Source organism: Juglans regia, chromosome 13 (genome assembly GCF_001411555.2).
Source record: "Juglans regia cultivar Chandler chromosome 13, Walnut 2.0, whole genome shotgun sequence".
Lineage (NCBI taxonomy): Eukaryota > Viridiplantae > Streptophyta > Magnoliopsida > Fagales > Juglandaceae > Juglans > Juglans regia.
In genome coordinates this window covers 23,061,979-23,080,333 of record NC_049913.1, presented here as the reverse complement: position 1 = coordinate 23,080,333, position 18,355 = coordinate 23,061,979, and the positions used below count along the sequence as shown (strand labels likewise).

General features: G+C 35.8%; 1 protein-coding gene across 1 annotated transcript; it reads right to left on the bottom strand.

Moving 5' to 3' along the window:
* Window positions 1–15,533: 15,533 nt before the first annotated feature.
* On the bottom strand, window positions 15,534–16,946 carry LOC108988468. Its single transcript, XM_018961735.2, has 2 exons — window positions 16,483–16,946; window positions 15,534–16,332 (listed from the first exon to the last, which is right to left on the bottom strand). The coding sequence occupies exons 1-2, from the start codon at window positions 16,873–16,875 to the stop codon at window positions 15,778–15,780; spliced, it is 948 nt and encodes a 315-aa protein (XP_018817280.1). The 5' UTR covers window positions 16,876–16,946; the 3' UTR covers window positions 15,534–15,777.
* Between the last annotated feature and the right edge of the window lie 1,409 nt (window positions 16,947–18,355).

The window sequence follows — 18,355 nt, the reverse complement described above, 5'->3', positions numbered from 1 at the left end:
CTACCTAAATAACTTATCCTGGCCCCCGTCGCAGTGAAGGAGAGGACCAAGCACATTACTGTCCGAATTACCTCCCTGGGAAACAAAGAGGCAAAATGGCCCGACACATTCCGACCTCTCCTTGACGGAGAGTGGGCCGAGTCTATAGACCACCCGAATAATGAAGAGAAAGACACGGACATTATCAATGAAATCTACATCAGTGGGATCGCCATCGGCAGCTTACCTCTCCGCGAGGCGAAAGGGAAAGGTAGGTTTTAAAGGTTGCCTTATCCCTCTTGCGAAGGAGTGCGGGTCAAGCCTTGGCCACCCGAAGAAAAAATCTCCACCAACGGACTTCACTTTAACAAAAGAATCTCCAACAACGGAATCACCACCATAGGAAACTCTACAAGCTCCAACCTACCTCCCTTCAAGGCAAAATGGACGAGTCACACCAGAGGCAGCTCTATCCCTCTCGAGGAGGACTACGGGTTGGCCCTCAGCCATTCGCCATATTTATCAACAGAACATCATCTCCTACCACAGAACGCCAAACAGATAACGCCTCAAACCTTTACCGCATCTCAAAAGAATAGCTCAGGTTTGTGAATTCACTAACAAGTTTGACTTGTACAGCATCTCCTACTTATCTTCCCGTGAGGATTGATAGGCAGGTCTAGCCTTATGGCGGCATAGCCTGCCTCCCGGCGAAGTACGGGTTCAATCCTTCGATTGCCCGACATTACATTCAAGACTGCATAGCACGGCCGGACATCTACTACTTACCTTCCAGTGAGGATCAACAGGCAGGTCCAGCCTTATGGTGGCCCGACCTGCCTCACAGCGCAGTGTGGGTTCAGTCTTTCGACTGCCCAACATTATTTATTGAGCCAGCATCTCCACCAACAATTGTCGAGTGTTCACACTCTTGCCATAACCGCAATCCACATCAGAAAAAGGAAATTTCACCAACGTTATTGAAAATGAAGACACTGGAAGAAAGGACGCCTTATGACAAGAGTTAGGGCGAGTCCAGTCTAACAAACAGCTCACCCCCTTTTACCATTTTTATGAAAGATCAACAGGCGGTAAAAAGTCAAGGACCGCTGGGGCCTCCCAGGTGTTTGAATAGGCGGGCAGGTCGCTCGACTGCCTGGCCAACTTCCATATGTGCTCCATACGGTCAGACCTACCTCTCTACAAGGCAAAAGGGACCAGTCACGCCAAAGGCAACTCTATCCCTCTAGCGGAGGAGTATGGGTTGGCCTTCGGCAACCCGAGATATTTATCAGTAGGATCCCCATCTACTAAATATTGATTAGTGGGAATCTCCATTTGCAGCATATTTATCAATAGGATCTTCATCTACAAAATACTTATCGATGGGATCTTCATCTACAAGATATTTATCGACAGAATCTTCATTTGCTAAATAGTTATCATAGGATCTTCATCTACTAAATATTTATCGGTAGAATCTTCATCAACGACATATTTATCACAGCATCTCCACCCGACATATTTATCAGCAGATCTCCATCTAAGAAATATTTATCGGCCGAATCTCCGACTACAAAATATTTATCGACAAAATCTCCATCCACGAAATATTTATCGCAGAATCTCCACCAACAAATTCTTCATCAGAGGACTCTCCATCAACATAATCTTCAATAATGGAATCTCCATCAAATGAACCTTCGCAAACAGACACTAACACTCTTATGATGCAGGAATGAGCAAACAAAAAATGCGACTAAAGAAAAAGGGCGAAATAAATGCGATGAAAGGAAATAGAAGTGAAAGGAAAAAGACAGTGAAAGGAAAGGTGTAAGTAGTTGGGAAAGACGATCAAAGGAAAAGAAAAGGGAGAGAAGATTAAAGGAAATCAGAATGGCAAATCGACAACATAAAGGCTTGGTGGGGTAGACCTAAAGACCGAGTAGCGGGAAAAATAGACAGCCCAGCAGAATGAAGCAAGGAAAATGGAAAACAGACTATAAAGTTCCCATCGAACAAGTCTGATGGAAATTGGCAGTGTAATGTAAGGGGGTTTTTCCTGGCCCAGCCACCGAGGGGACTCACTAGAAGATCAAATAATAAATAAGAGTAAGGGACAAGAAAGGAGAGACATGGAGGTGTAAGCGGAGAAAAATGGGAGATTTTGACATAAAGTAAGAAAATATAATATGTGAGGTGTCAAGAGAGAAAAAGTATGGAAGTGACTTAAAGCAAATGTAGGGAAGGTAATAAAAGGCAAGGAAAACCTACGGATTTGAGACTCTCTTGATCTGACTACTGGGACTCTTGGGTTTTTAGATCATCATTGGCACACTCTTTTTGGAGGACAACTTCGACTTCTTTGAACTTGAGGACTTTTTCTTCATCCAGAGAGCTCTAGAGATAAATGATTCTCTAGTAATCAGCACTACAATTTTTATTGTACAGTGAGACATGAGAGGCAACGAGAGACTGTAAACATGTAAAACCCAGCTCATTGCCAGGCCCACGTACATGGATAACGTTTATAGGTTCAGTCACCCGAGTTCACGCCATTTTTCCTTTTTCATGCACGTTTCCCTTCCCTTTGTTTTAGGTTTGTTATGTTTTCTATTTATAGCCTATATATATATGTTAAGTTTTTCTCAACCCAAATTTTATTTCCTCTGTTCTCTTCATGCCTCAGCCACCCCAAGTCGTTCAGTCATCACTCTCCACTGTGAAACTCAGTCCAAACCTCACCACAGTGCCCAACCATACGAAGCCGCCGCCAATCTCCCCCGTGGCCTCTATTGCAAGGTTTTTCATCCTCTATTTTGGTAGCCGAAAATAGAGTAGTTCAGCCACCTTAAGCTGTTGCCATCACCCTCCACCGAAAGCTCATCCTTGTTGTGAACCCATAGAAACTGCCGGCGAGGACTTCCCATCACCTAGGGGTGATACCCGCATGGTGCGGGGCGGGGGGTACCCTCCCCCGCACCATGAGGGTGATGGGGGTTTTCCCCCCACCCCGCCCCTTGCCTAGGCCAACACACTGTGTTTAAAAAAAAAATTAGTACAAAAATATTTTTTTAGACCAAAATTATAATATAATTTAAATAATAAATTAAAATTTATAAATATAAAAAGAACTTAAACTCATTAGAGTTAGATTTTGGATTGTTTTGGGCTCCTAGGCCAACATTTATATAGGAGGCCAAGGCAATGCAATAGTCATCCTCAAGCAATGTAGGACTACTACTAAGTCTCACATTGCTTAAGGATGACTATTGCATTGCCTTGACCTCCTATATAAAGGTTGGCCTAGGAGGCCAAGGCAATCTAATGACTTGAATATAATTTTAAGTCTTTAATAAATTTTATATATCTATATACAATATATTTATTTATATATATATATAAATTTTTATATATGTGGAGCGGGGGCGGGGGTGGGGCGAGGCCCCGTTGGGGTCATCCCGCCCCCGCTAGGCCCTCTCCATGCAGGGCGAGGGACCCCACCCCCCCATGGGCGGAGCGGGGCGGGGTAGCGGGGGCGGGGCCCCACTGCCCACCCCTACCATCATCCCGGTCCGCCACACGTTGCCTCAGATTTCCTGGTAAGCTCATGTTTTTTTTGGTTGGTTGGCGGTTCTTCTCACTCGATATCTCCCTCATTTCTCTCACCATGCGTCTTTCTCTCACTCTCGCCATCTAGTGTAGGTAACCCCACTGTCGTACACATCAGTTGCACTCCAGTCGCACCATCGTAGCTTCTCCAGCTAGCCACCACGCCTTTCCCCTCCATGCATACACACGGTTTGGTCGAAGCTCCTACACTTCGTTTCTTTATTTTCTTGTCATTTTGTTAATTTTAAATTGTTGTATATATATATATATATATGTTTATATAGATATTCAAAAGCCCTTGCATAGTCGATAAAAAAAAAAATCATTATTATCTACGAATTGCAAGTTTCATCAATATGTTTAAACCTTTAATATGTATTTGTAAATTCTAAGTTTTTCATGTTTACAGAAATGATTTTTGGTAAGTTAAAATTTATTTCTAGTAAAACTTCTTTTCAAGGTAAACGATAACGTTGTAATTTTATTATGATTTAGTTTATTAAATAATTGTTGTTATGTAATTTAAAATATTTTGGTGTGATTACTCTATTTAGTATTAAATTTGATAGTTTGATTCTTCAATAGTAAATAAGTTAGAATTTAATATTTTAGTCAAATGTCAAGTTGGATATTGAAGAATTTGGAAAGTGATGATATTTTAGGGATTGGAAATTTAAGTTTTTGAGGAATTAAAATAGTTTATTCTAACATTTTAGGCTTAAATATTGAAGTACGTGATCGAATGAAAATTTATGAAAATTATGTGATTATTTTATAGGTGACGATTAATTTTTGTTCGGCACTTTTGAGGAAATTCTCGAAAAGTTAGAAGTCCAGGTAAGCGGGGTTCTTATGCTAGATATGCACAAAAAGAAATGAACTGAGATTGGTTTGTAAAAATGTGCATGTTGTTTTAAAAAAAAAAAAGTGAAAAAATAACCCTAGTATATATTTTGTATTTACTCACGAGATACGTATGAAGGAGAAAAGAAATGTTTTTGACATGAAATGTGTAATAGACATGAGCAATATTTGACATATTTCTGAAATGTACAAAAGAGCGAATACGATATCTGTGAATTTTTGTACATATGATATGAAAATGATTTGGGTTTGTTTATGATCAAATGGAAATGATATGAATATGTTTCGCATGTGTTTTGATATGATATGAATATGATAAACCTTTGGCATACTTATCTGTTCTGAATCTGATTCTGAATATGGTTCTGATATGATGATACTGGTTCACGTGATATGGTTGGTACCAACATGATATGATATGATATGAGTGCACCCACTTTGGAAACAAAGACAAAATGGTCTTTTTACGTGTTCTTTCCTATGTGCACACTCGGGGCTCCGAGATTGAAAAAATGGGAATTTCACCATATGACACTGCTTGGTTTGGCTACCGGAGATAGCACAACCCTACCACGGAGGTTAAATATGGTATATGATATGATACGATATGATATGATAAGATGAAGATGTTCAGTTATGTTATGCCAAAGCCTTTTTTAATATGAAACGGATCTTTAAATATGAATAGTTGATTTTGAGTATAAAAAGATTGAAAAGTCGCTCTGATTTTCTGATAATACGTTTTTATGAGATCTGCATATAAAAATAAAATATTTTGTTTCTGCATACTAAACTTTCTAAAAAGGCTCATGTTTACATACTACTATATGTTCTCTGCTTACTAAGTTGTGGATAACTCACCCCTTATCTTCATATATTTTCGGATGAAATTGATTTCCCAGCTGGAGATATGGAATAAAAATTGGAGCTTGGCTAGATATGGATGGAAGATCGAGTATCTACAAGTACTATTGTTAGTAGAAGGATTTAACTTGAGTATTTGAAGTACTTTATGTGGTTGGACCTATTGAGACCTAAAGATGTATCGTTTCATTTCGTTAAAATTATTAGGAGATTGTGGACCCCCTTTGGTTTATGTTTTTGTAATGATGACTCATGGAGTTTGTATTATGGTTATTTGGAAAATATGAGAATGTGTACTATTTATGAAGTCCTTAGGGTTTTAGGTGCTTGGAGAGACAGGTTGGTAAGTGACAGGTAGTAATTCTCTGACCCTTCCGGGTACGGGGCGTTACAAAACAAGCTTATTATAGTGGAATGTCCCCTCCCCAAACCCTCGTGGACATAGGCCTAGTGCCGAACCACATAAATCTGTGTGTTCATCTCTCTTTATTTACTACATTTAAATACTGCTCATCACCAAGGATGAACGAACCGACACTGTACAGTCGCACCGGACCACTACCGGGGGCTCTAAACAACACTGATCGAGGCCCAGCTCGAAAGACCCAAGTTACCAGGGCCTGGCCCAAGGGCGTGTCAACAGTTGGAATTGTTGGTTCTATACAATCTACATAGACTTACTGAAAGGGATCTATATGGTTGTAAGAAGTTAGGGAATCCTACCTTGAGTGATTGTTATTTCTTGGACTACATGGGTTTGGAATCAATTGCAACCAGGTGGTACCCTGAAGTTAATGGGTGCCATAATCTTGGAACTATGGGACAAGAATCCATGGGAAAATTGTGCCCACAACTCATGGAGTTAGTGTTGTTATTCTACCAACAGATAGGCAACGATACCCATCTTGAAGTTGTGAGGGGTTGTAAGCTTTTGCAAGCTCTTCACTTGGTAGATTGTTCTTATGGTGCTGTTGTTTAGGCTGCAATTCTTGGTGGTGAGGGGAATGAGAAGGTACAGATTGAGCAAATGGAAGGAATAGAAGTGAAGCTTGAATTTGATGGGCTTGTTGTCCTTGGTGGAGATGACTCCAACATAAATACCTACCTCCTTGTTGAGAACTTTAGGGGTAAGAACCTGCTAACTCAGATCTTTCTAGTACCAATTCAGTGGCCTTTTGATAGAGGAAAATGTCTAGACTATTGGATGAATGACCTTGTGTTACCACCTTCTGAGCCCGCAACTTGTAATTTGAAGAATGGTTTAAAGCTTGATAAGGTGCCAACCTCATAAAGAAGTCATGTGAAGTCGCAAGCCATTCTCAGTATATTTTTTATCAAGTATTTCTGGCGTGTTACATGCCATATGGAGTGGCTGTTTGGTCTAGCGACATTGGAACTGATCAACCTGTCCTTATGGGTTTTATGAAGCAAATTGGAGGATTTGGTGGAGCAGGAGTAGCTGGAGTCCTACTTTTCTTGCGGTTTACATTTGCAGCACTGTCTTTCAGCAAACGAAACAATCTGAGACTAAGCAAGCAGGAAGTGTCATTGGCCTCTAATGACCAGAATAATGAAGTTAAGGATGGAACTCCAAATAGCAATATTAAGCCTGATGATAATAGTCTAGACGGTGGGACAGGTATGTATAAGGATTCTTCATCTCCTGGCTTTGATGGAAATCCCAGCGACGGTAAGAGTAGTGATGATTCTGACTGCTGGGTATCATCAATACACGATGATGAATATACCTCCATTAATGTTGCTGATGCCAATAAAAATGATTCCATTCAAGAAGATTTGCAGCATGAATCTTATTTTGACAATACCTTTAATTTTGACAATATCTGGATTTGAAGATGTTGCCAACAACTCTCTTGAGGCCGTACATGGTTCAATAGCATTCAACAGTCTTCTTTTTTGAGGAGGTTGTCGTACTAGATTGGGATAGATTCTATAGCAACCATTACACGGCCGAGGTCCATGGCTCAGCTAGTTCAGCAATGGGTGAAGTGCAATATTTAGGGCTTTGCCTTTTCTCTGTTATGTTATAGAGAAAAGTGGAATTAATCTTACTATTTTAATTTGTGAGGTGTTACAGAGAGGCCGCCTAAACACAGCTAGTTCCAGGCCCTAATCATTAGGGCTTTGCCTAGCAGCCTTGCCGGTACAGGCTCTACGCCTCTAATAAGGGCTTGATTTGGGGCCCAACTCTTATTCATTGTCTTTGCAATTATTAAACATTATATATACCCATTATCATATCATCATGAAAGCGAGAGCGGGAACAAAACAAAAGATCAGCCAAAATTAGTCAAACATTAATTATATATATATATATATATTTATATTTATATTTTTATGTATGTAATAATAGGCCTTTTTTTTTTTTTGGCCATGTGTAGTTCAAATTTTGACGATGACCTCGAGATTTTCGTCCATTTTTATTTACGACAAGCATGCAAAAACAAGCCCTATTGCCATATGTGAAAAATGATTTATACAGAAAAGCCTATTTATACAGAATGGTAAAAGGCCCGTCACGAATTTCTTTTAAAATATATATATATATATATATATATATATATATATACATATAAAATTCACATAAAAAAATAATTTTTTAATAATAAATTTAATTATTTCTTAAAAAGAATATGTAGTGCTTACATAATTTATAATTATACCTTACATTACTCTGATAGATACATGCATGTTTGATACGTAGTGTCGACATACCACATGCCTATATATCCTCATATCACTTACAAGTCAAAATACGAACTTTCAAATAGATTTTTTCAGATGAATGCATAGCCATAGATCGCTTGACGACATCGATGGATCGGTTGGGTGAACCAAACACGGAAAACACAAGGACGCCCTGACAAAATTACTAGAGTATAAAAGTGACACACAATCTACAGATCACCAGCAAACAAAGAGCTAAGTGATCATCTACAAGAAAACAAATTAGGTTCAAGATTTTCAGCAATAGAATATTATTATAAGTTCTTCGATCATCGATCATGCATGCATGGCAGTAGTAGTACAGCCTTCCATGTGTCTTAATTCCATTAATAAGATCAAGCTGCATGCATTCATCAGCAAATTAAGCCTCGAAATTATCTGATCTCTGTAAATTCTTATATATCCATGAGGATGAGCAGGGAATTAATTAATATTAACCAGATGATCAAGATCATGCGTCATCATGTATATATATACGTATATCACTACAAGAAAAATGAGCTTTTGTGGCCATTTAATTGCGGCGAAAAGGTTATTTGTGACCAAAACAGACTCATTTTGGCTGTAAATAGTCATTTCGCTGGAATTAAATGGCCACAAATAAGCAGTTTTCTTGTAGTGTATTCATCGATCGATCGACAACCGATGGAGCTCCTAAAATAGGAGACGTACCACACGATACGACATCATCACGTACGTACATCACAGCCTTATTAATGATAGATAGGAATTAAGGCATATATGTATGCATGCAAAGCCGCCACAACCAAACCTCACGCATCCATGCACCTACGTACGGCCCACTGATCGATCTGAATCTTGGTGGATTTGGATATACAAAATATTTTATCTCATCTCATCTCATTTTATCATTATATTTTTTTTAAATTTTCATACAAAAGTATAATAAACAATTCAAATTTTTTAAATTTTGAAATAAAAATAATACTAAAAAATTATATTTTAATAATATTTTATTTAATTTTTAACAAAATATTTTATCTCATCTCATCTGAACTATGTATCCAAATCCACCAGAATCACTTCATCTAATCTTATTTTATCTCATTTCATCATTATAACTTTTCTAAATTTCCACACAAAATATAATAAACAATTCAATTTTTTCAAAGACCAAAAAAATAATATTATAATAATATTTTATTCAACTTTCATCTAAAATCATCACATCTCATCTCACTATCCAAATCTCACCTAACACAAATTTTTGTGTGTGCCTTAATTTGTTTTTAATTATTTTTGCTCCAAAGACTGTTCCTAATATGGTATACTACTATCCATGCTTTTAGAGGTATCATATTTTTTAAATAATTCTACTTGAAAGTGTTTATTTTTTTCTTTATATTATTTGAATCTCTACTAATGTTACCAGAGAACTACTATTAAAATTTAAATAATTAAATTATTAACTATATTTTATGTAATTTTTTTAAAAAATTATAATAATAAGAAGAAATAAATAGTTAAACTATCGAAATATAACGTTATCTGCCTGTTCTGTCGAAATCTGTTAGTTATAGTCGGAGGCGCCGGCGCGCCAGCCTACAAACAGATAGTCCAGTGCACGTACGGTCCACAATGCTACAGTTTTAATAGAGTAAAGTTGGTGCCACCTAATCCGTTTTGAAATTGTGTAGCTTATCAATCTACAATTTTTAATATTTATTCTAACTCAGGCATTGCTGCTCTCCCCGTCCATCATCTGAGCAAGAAATCCACCGCCCCCACCCTGCTGACCGCTCCCCATTGTTTTTCTCTATTTCAGACAACTATTCACACAACTATAAAATAATTTTTTAATTTTTAATTTACTTATTATTTAATTATTACAACTTGTACAAACTTAAAAAAAAACATAAAAAATAATTCTATTTTTTAAAATTTTCAAACAAAATTAATATTAAAAAAACTTAATAAAATATTTTAATTCAAACTATTTTACTATTAATTACATATACTATGTGCTTAGAAGTGTCCAAATGAGACTTTAAGCTGCGTTTGAATGCTGAACTGAGTTGAGTTGAGTTGAATTAAGATGATAAAATATTATTAGAATATTATTTTTTAATATTATTATTATTTTAAGATTTGAAAATGTTGAATTGTCTATTATATTTTATATTAAAATTTAAAAAAATTATAATAATGAGTTGAGATGAGTGAAAGTGTTTCTCATTTCATGCCATTGAATCTAGCTATCATTTCATGCATGTAATTAACATGCTCGTGATCTATGTATTATTCATGTGCGCGCCTTTATCGATCTACACGAATCTTATAGATCATATATGCCTTTTGGTCTTCTCCCTTCTCTTAGGAATTCCAAATCCATATCTCCCTTAGACTTAAAAGCGTGTATAAGATGAACAGTAGTGAATAGTAACAGTAACAGTAACTTAATTTACGATTTCTCCCCCGCTCGCGTTGCTCTCTGCCTCACGATTCAACACACAAATTACAAACTAACAGATAACGTCCCTCTCTGCAAATTCACCATAAAATAACCATACAAATAACGCCCCTCTCTACCTCACAGCAAATTCACAATTTCCCCTTCATCCCTCTTTGTAAATTCACCACAAAATAACCTCACAAATCACAAAATTACCAAATAAATTTCCAAACAATTCACAATTCACCACAAAATCACAAAATTACCGAATAAATTTCTATTCAAATCACAAAATCAACACACAAATCACAAACCAACAGATCCGTGAAGAGAGAAGGCAGGGCTGGGGCTTCGGCTGGAGGAAAGGAGGAAGAGGAGGGGTCGTCGGCGAAGGACGAGGCTGCTGCTGGTGGTGCGGTGGCGTAGGAGTGGCCAACGGCGGCGCTACGGGGAGAAACCCGTGCGTCGAGACCCATTTCGGGTTGGTCGCGTGCGGCTGAGGGAGGAGCAAAGGGGACTTCGACGGTAGGGTTTCCTCGCTGGCGTGAGGAGAAGCTGATGATGTAGTCGGTTACGTCGGATGGTGGCGCACGGCGGCTTTGGGCTGCTTGAGGGAGGAGATCTGGTGAGAGAGAGGGAAGACGCGCGGGGATAGGAGGAAATGCCAAGGGACTTCGACGGTGGGTTTTGATCGTCGGCGTGAGGGGAAGCCGGTGATGCGGTCGGTGACACCGCACAGTGGCGCACGGTGGCGCATGGTGGCTTGAGGGAGCAGATCGCGTGAGAGAGGGAGGACGCGGGACGCGGCTGAGCGGAAGGAGAGAGAGAGAGGGAGAAATAGAAAATGAGGAGAAAAAGAAAGATTTTTAGACTTAAATCCAACCGTTTATCATAATCTCTAAATTTGATCTGATGGTAAAAATTTAAACACTATTTAAATTAATTTAAAATAAATAAATAATATATAAATATTATATCATAAATAAATTTTAATTTATAAAATATTAAAATTTTTAAAATTTAAATTAACCATTCATTTTACCACTTCTTTTTTTTTTTTCTTCGATTGGATTGATTCAATTTTTACAGTGAAGTACTATCATTATTACATAATTTCTTCGCATCTCTTTTTACTTGTTAGGTGCAAAAATTGAGTTCATAAAAACTCTTTATAACTTTTTTTTTATTCGCATGTTTTTTCACATATTCTATTATTGTTCATCAACAGTATGATGAACAGTATGAACAGTATATTTTTTTTCCTCTCTTTTTTTTTTTTTTGGTCCATGTGAATGCCAATGTGTAACGTAATACTGCAATCGTGTGTAGGAAATGAGAGAGAAAGAAAGGAAAAGTGGAAAAACAATATTGATTTTTGAGTTTTAAATGAACAATAAAGAAGCTGTTTTTTTTTCTTCACATGTTCTTTTCGCATATCCTATTACTGTTTATTATATCATACACTAAAAATCAACTTTAATTTATAAAATACTAATTTTTCATCATTAAATAAATGATGATATTTTACTGTATATTTTTAAGAGAAAAAAACTATCTAATTAATTTGAATTTTTAATATAATTTAAATTTCATAATAAATGATGAATATATATAAATAATAATTTTATTCTTATACATTAGACTATTTTAATATTCGAAATTACACTTTATTTTTTTCTTCAATTTGACAAATGTGGCCGATCTGTATAGTAAAAATAAATAAATATGAACTAATTAATTACTGTCGTCTGGCAGATCTGACGCTTCTGTCATTGCTGACTAAAGAGAACTGCTACAACTAACGAAAAAATAGTTCAAAAATATGTCTTGAATGTGTATTTCATTTTTTTATTTTTCTGTTCTTTTTTTCATGTATTTTTGTAATCATCATAAATATTTTTAAAAAAATAAAAAATTTACAACATTATTAAAAAAATACTTCCTCAATCTCTATATAAAAAAAATTTTTTACTTATGATTATGTTTTTTTTTTTTAAGATAAAACATGTTTATATTTTATAAAATAACTTTTTTTTTCTTCCAACAGGGCAAACGTGCATAGGACGTTGAAGCACTGCTAGTATATATACAACATGCCCAAACTATCAGCGTTGAATTATAATATTTCAATAGCTACCACATCAATTACTGATCAACCGGCGGCCTGATCTTACAGTGACATGATCAGCTTGTTAGTCCTGTAGCTAGCAATTGTAGCGAAAGCCTTGTAACAATTCGTTTATTGCAAAAACCGTACGTCTTGATCGGTCCCTTAGCCCATTGGTCAAGAAAGTATATATGGGATATATATATAGAGTCAACTTGTTATCGTCATTTTGATTTTGAATCTATGCATTGGAAACTACGTACTAATTAAACAACTGATGATCAAGGAGTGGGTGATATCGATAAACATGAAATCTGTATGATTTTCTTTTATCTATTTTGTAATCATGCTTTAGTGATTATTATAATTTGGTCATGAGGATCGAAGAAGACAACTATAGGAGACAGCCTGCATATATATGCATGTATGATATTGGGGCTACCAGCCCCATTAACATCAAAGTCGTCAACCATGCACAGATGTCGATCTACCTCATGACCAGCTTGCAAGTGATAATTCCCATTACCATCACAAGTACCATTACCTTTTCGTAGCCATTTTCCTCCTTATGGAATAACAACTATTAATTGCTTCTATATTTGTACATTTACTTATCACAACAACAAAAATAAAAAATAAAAGTGAGTCATGTGCTTTTAAGTTATACATTATTGCCAATTAAGCACGCACAATGAAGGCGTCATATGAAATATGAGAAATAATATTTGTAGTCGTGGAATATATAAATACAGTATAATCTTTTTGAAAAAAAAATAAGTAAATACAGAAATCCAGATAAAAAAAAACTAATTTTTTAATTATGAATCTCACTCTTTTTCAAAACGATTGCACAGCGTTTACGCACTCCATGATTTACGTAGCATTACTCCTGAAATATTAATGATCAAGTCTTGTTGGGAGGAACAATAGGCTCTTACTTGAATAAATTAATTACCCATTATTGCGATTTCGTACATATATAAGATCTTACCTGAATCAGAGAAGTTTAAATAACTTCAAATTACCTAAAACTTGAATAATAATATTTTTCGTGAATTATTATATATCCAATTGTCACTTACGTTCATAAACTTGAATCAACTTGGATTCATTGCCATCCGTATTAATCTATTTGAAGTAATATATACGTTTCACTTATCGCCCTTGACGTTATATATAGGCAATTAGTATTTGATCAACTGCACAAAAAAGGTAATTTTATCTTCTTCTTTTTCTCGAGAAATGATACTTGCAGTTGTGAGTGTGCAAGCACAGTGCAGTCGTTTTAAAAAAAATAAATAAATATAGAATTTACATGAAAAGAAATTAATTTTTTATGAGTGAATCTCACTATTTTTCAAAGCGACTGTATGACGTTTGCGCATTCCACGACTTTATATAATATTACTCTTTTTTCTTCAAATTATGGGCTGTATATTTTCTTTTTGTGGAGCGCTATAACTGATCATAAGGAAACTTCAAAGACTTGTATGAATATTGTTAGTGAAACTTCTACCTCTTTTCTCCGTAGAAAATTTTGGAATCTCTAAAAAAAATTTGTCGTCTTCACACTCAAAATTCCATTCTTCTCTCTCTGATCTGATCCAGTCTCCTCAAGGCCTATTTCTGGTGTGGGGGCAAATGATTAGCATTTTGATGAACACATTTATCTCTCTTTGTTTTTTTGTTGAAAAAAACATATATAATTATAAGATGGTCCCATGATCCAAACAACTTTTATCTTGAAATTGACAGTCAGAAAAACCTCCAAAACTCCGAACGTTAACCATGATTTTCCAAGAAATTAATCTCATATTGCCTTTGATCGGCTGAGAGCTTATTTGTATTCAAGTTTTTGTTTAAAAAGTTGTGACATGGTTCTAACATTAATGTCCTTGAAATATCCTGGAAATGAAACAGAGAGTACTGCAGAAGATGTTTTTGACTGTATGTTTAATTGTGCAGGAGATAAAAAATTTTGGTAGAGTGGTGGCAGGATTTGGTGGCCTGAGAAGATCATCATGACGATGATGCCTGAGTGGTTCAAATGTTTGTGGGGGGTTTCTTATTGCTTTTTGTATATATAATGGTGCAGAGAATTTTCTGCAGAACAAGTGTAAAAGATGACAAACTAGTGATTACTGATTAGATTCTTTTGTTTTCAAAAACAAGACTGCTGATGCTGATCTTTTGATCTGCCAGCTTATTTTATCAATAGATGCTTCTCTTGAATGTGACCAAAAAAGTGGGATCATAAGTTATCCAACATACTGTTGGAAAGTGCCATTCTTCACCAAACCCGGATGCATGATGGAAGAGATATTTGAGCCCACAATTTTAATTAAGAGTAAAGTCAAGAACAGATTCAGACTCTTAATCAGAGATAGATAGACTTAAGGGTACGTTTGGGTAGTGAGAAGTGTTAAGAATGTTTGTGAATAGTAGTGAAAAAGTAATGAAAAAATAATAATAAAATATTGAATAGTAGTAAAAAGTAGGTGAAAAGTAATGAATAGTAGAAAAGTAGGTAAAAAATAATAATAAAATAAAGAATAGAAGTGAGAGTACCTCTCACTTGCCAAACATAGCTTAGACTCCTAAACAAAAAGTTTCACAAAGTAAATTTGACTCTATCACTCCAAGAAAATAACTTTTATAAATAACCTAAGGAGGTAACAAATACTTAACTTGATTTATTTGCTATTTTATACACTTACAATCATATTGTTACTGACTTAAGTATCAGAGTTTACACAGAGCGACATGCGTCGTCTCTTCATTATTGCAAGTGTCATTCGTGCAATTGATAGTGTGACAGACTTCCTTAACACATAAATTGATCATGTGGCAATTGCGCGCAGCTCAAGAAATGGATGAGAATTATTGGAATTTCAAGTCGATACACGATCGAAAATACCTTAGTGATGAAAGAGCAGCATCTCAAAATTTTTTGAAGAGAAAAAATCAAAATGATGATATAAACTGGTATAATATAGACATGTTTATGCAGTTAATATACATAAATATGGGTCAAAAAGCCTCTAAAATAGAGGTATGGAGATCAAAACCCTCTCCCCAAATTTATAACAAAAAAAAAACAAAAAAACATAAATATTGCAATCTGGCTTATCATTTTCATAACAAACACGTCAACGTACAGTAATGAACTCCCAAACGACCACCACAAAGTTTACAATGTACTGCGGTGGTTGTTTCTCTCGAGAAATCCTTCCATGACCACTTTCTTCTTGTGCTCCTCTGAATCATAATCTTGATCGTGTGAATTATTTGAGTCCTTTCCGACAGTTTCACGCGATTTGCTCGCATTGCTTAAACGAGGAACGAAATAGAACCATGCCGACGTACAAAGAACGGCGCACAATCGACCCCAGACCAACATAATCATCAAGGTTATCATGATAATGGACAAACCCACCACCGGGTCGAGTTTCTCGGCCGATGATTCGTTTTCCCGGTGCCGGTTGGGTTTCTTCGGCATCGCTCGAGAGTTCGCCGACACCGACACCGATAAGGGTAGAGAGAAGGTGGGTGAAATCGCGGCGAGGCGAGTGGCCGGCTTGTGATTGTTCTCCGGTGAACCGGGTTGGCTGGACCCGGTTCTTATGGCTTCTTTTCTCCGGCGAAAAGACAACCGTTTATGACACGTGTCTTCCTTGGAAATATCCGAATGATCCAAATGTTCCCGTCTTTCAAGGAGGATGTTCCGTGCTTGCCCGTACGTTGTCTGAAACGAAACAAAAGTGACACAAAAACTACTGAGATTCAGTGCATGCTATATTACGCCGGACGGTGTCCAACGAAATTAACGAACTTTGAGATTAATTGCTCTAAATCATAAACAATTACAACTAAATGTAAAAGTACAATCGCAAACCTCTTGAGGTCTTTCCTTAGTCTTAGGCTTTTGCTTCGAGGGAACCGGCGCAGGCACCGGAATCTGACTCGGCGGCTCATGATTGTGTACCGGAGCTTGAGGCAGCTTCGAAGTGAGCTTGTCGGGCTTTGACCTCGATGCAGGGACTTTGTGTTTCGGGTCTGCTTTCTCGGATAGAGTGGATTCGACCGGCACGGTTTTGGTGCCGGTGGACTTCTTCATTCGGAATCTGGGCAAGAAAAACCAACCCGTGTTCTTCTTGCCATCGGATCGGATGGTTTTGACGGAATTTTGCTCAGAAACTTCTTCAGAATACCCATAGCAGCAGGCCGGGATCATGAAACAGGAAATTTTGGGTTTGGTTTGATGGGTTTTCTTCTGGGTTGTAGCCATGGAAGATGGAGAGAGAAGTCGGCATGGAGGAATGCGAAGACTGAAACGGTTGGGCTGTGTATACAATATATTTGCATATTTAATATATTTAATTTTGAAAACGAAATCTAATATATATATATATATATATATATATATATACAATTTAAATTTGTATTGTCGTATGTGTAATATCAAAAATATTAATGAGTAATAATTAATTCCACGTTGTGTTTTAGTTTTTTTCTCTTATATTAATGAAAATTAAGATATAAATGAGTGAGTTGAGATCCAAACAAACTACCCATGAGAACAATTATAGTTAAATAAAACAAAATCAAGTCAACAAGTTGATATGGTCACACGTTTTGCTAACGAGGAGGTTAAGAAATTGGCAGCTATATAAGAAATATTTGAAGTAATCTCTATGATAACACGGAGGACTGGTAGGAATTACAAAAAGGAGAGGATTGTGATTTTCTATAACTTTTTAGAGTAATGTTAAATACAATTATAGAATATGTAAGTGCTACGTATTTCTTTTTAGAAATAGAGTTCACCATTAAAAAATTAAAATTTTCATATAATTTCACATAAGTGGTGCTACTCTGCTGCCTGATCAAGTAGCACCGCTCCAAGTGACCATTAGGCTAAATTGATTGTTTTTTAAAAAAAAAAAATTTAAATTTTTTTTATCATTTTAAAAAAATTTAAAAAACATATTAATACACTAATAATTAATTTTTTAATCATTAAATAAAATAAAAGAGATATCAAAATGAGGTGTCAAATTTAAGTGTCAAAGTAACATTTTCTATCTCATTATTCTTTTTTTTTTTCAAAAGAAATGCGCGACGCTTGCGTACTAATAATTATAAATATTATTTATCAATTTTTTAATTCAAATATCTTTAATTTAGATAGATTAAAGTCTCATTTGTTTTTTACAATCATTATCATCTAATTATTAATCATTTTTCAAAACTCTACACAAAATAAAATAAACATCTAATTTTTTCAAATCTCAAAATAAAAATAATATTAAAAAATATATTCTAACAATATTTTATTTAACTTAATTTTTATCTTAATTCATTTCATATTATCTCATTCTATCTTATTTCATTTATGAAAATAAACGAAGTGTGCAAATTCTATCAAATTTAATATTGAGATTCACGCAATTTAGAAACAACAAATGTCTGTACTAACTATATTTTAAATTGCAAAAATGTTGTAGAGAATATTAGTTCAGAGAGAAATGGATCCACGATTTTAGAGATTTGGGTCGCATGCATGATGATTTGGAGAGGTATTTTTAGTTAATTTTGATTGGAAGCAAATGAGTCGGACTAGGAGGAGGGATGACTTGGACTTTTGGCGTGTGGGTTCTAGTCTTTACACGTTTTCATATTTTTAGGTGCCTTAATATGCACAGCAACCGCCAAGTGGACATAAAAAAATTAAAACAACTCGAGTAAATGGCGCGTACGTTCTACTT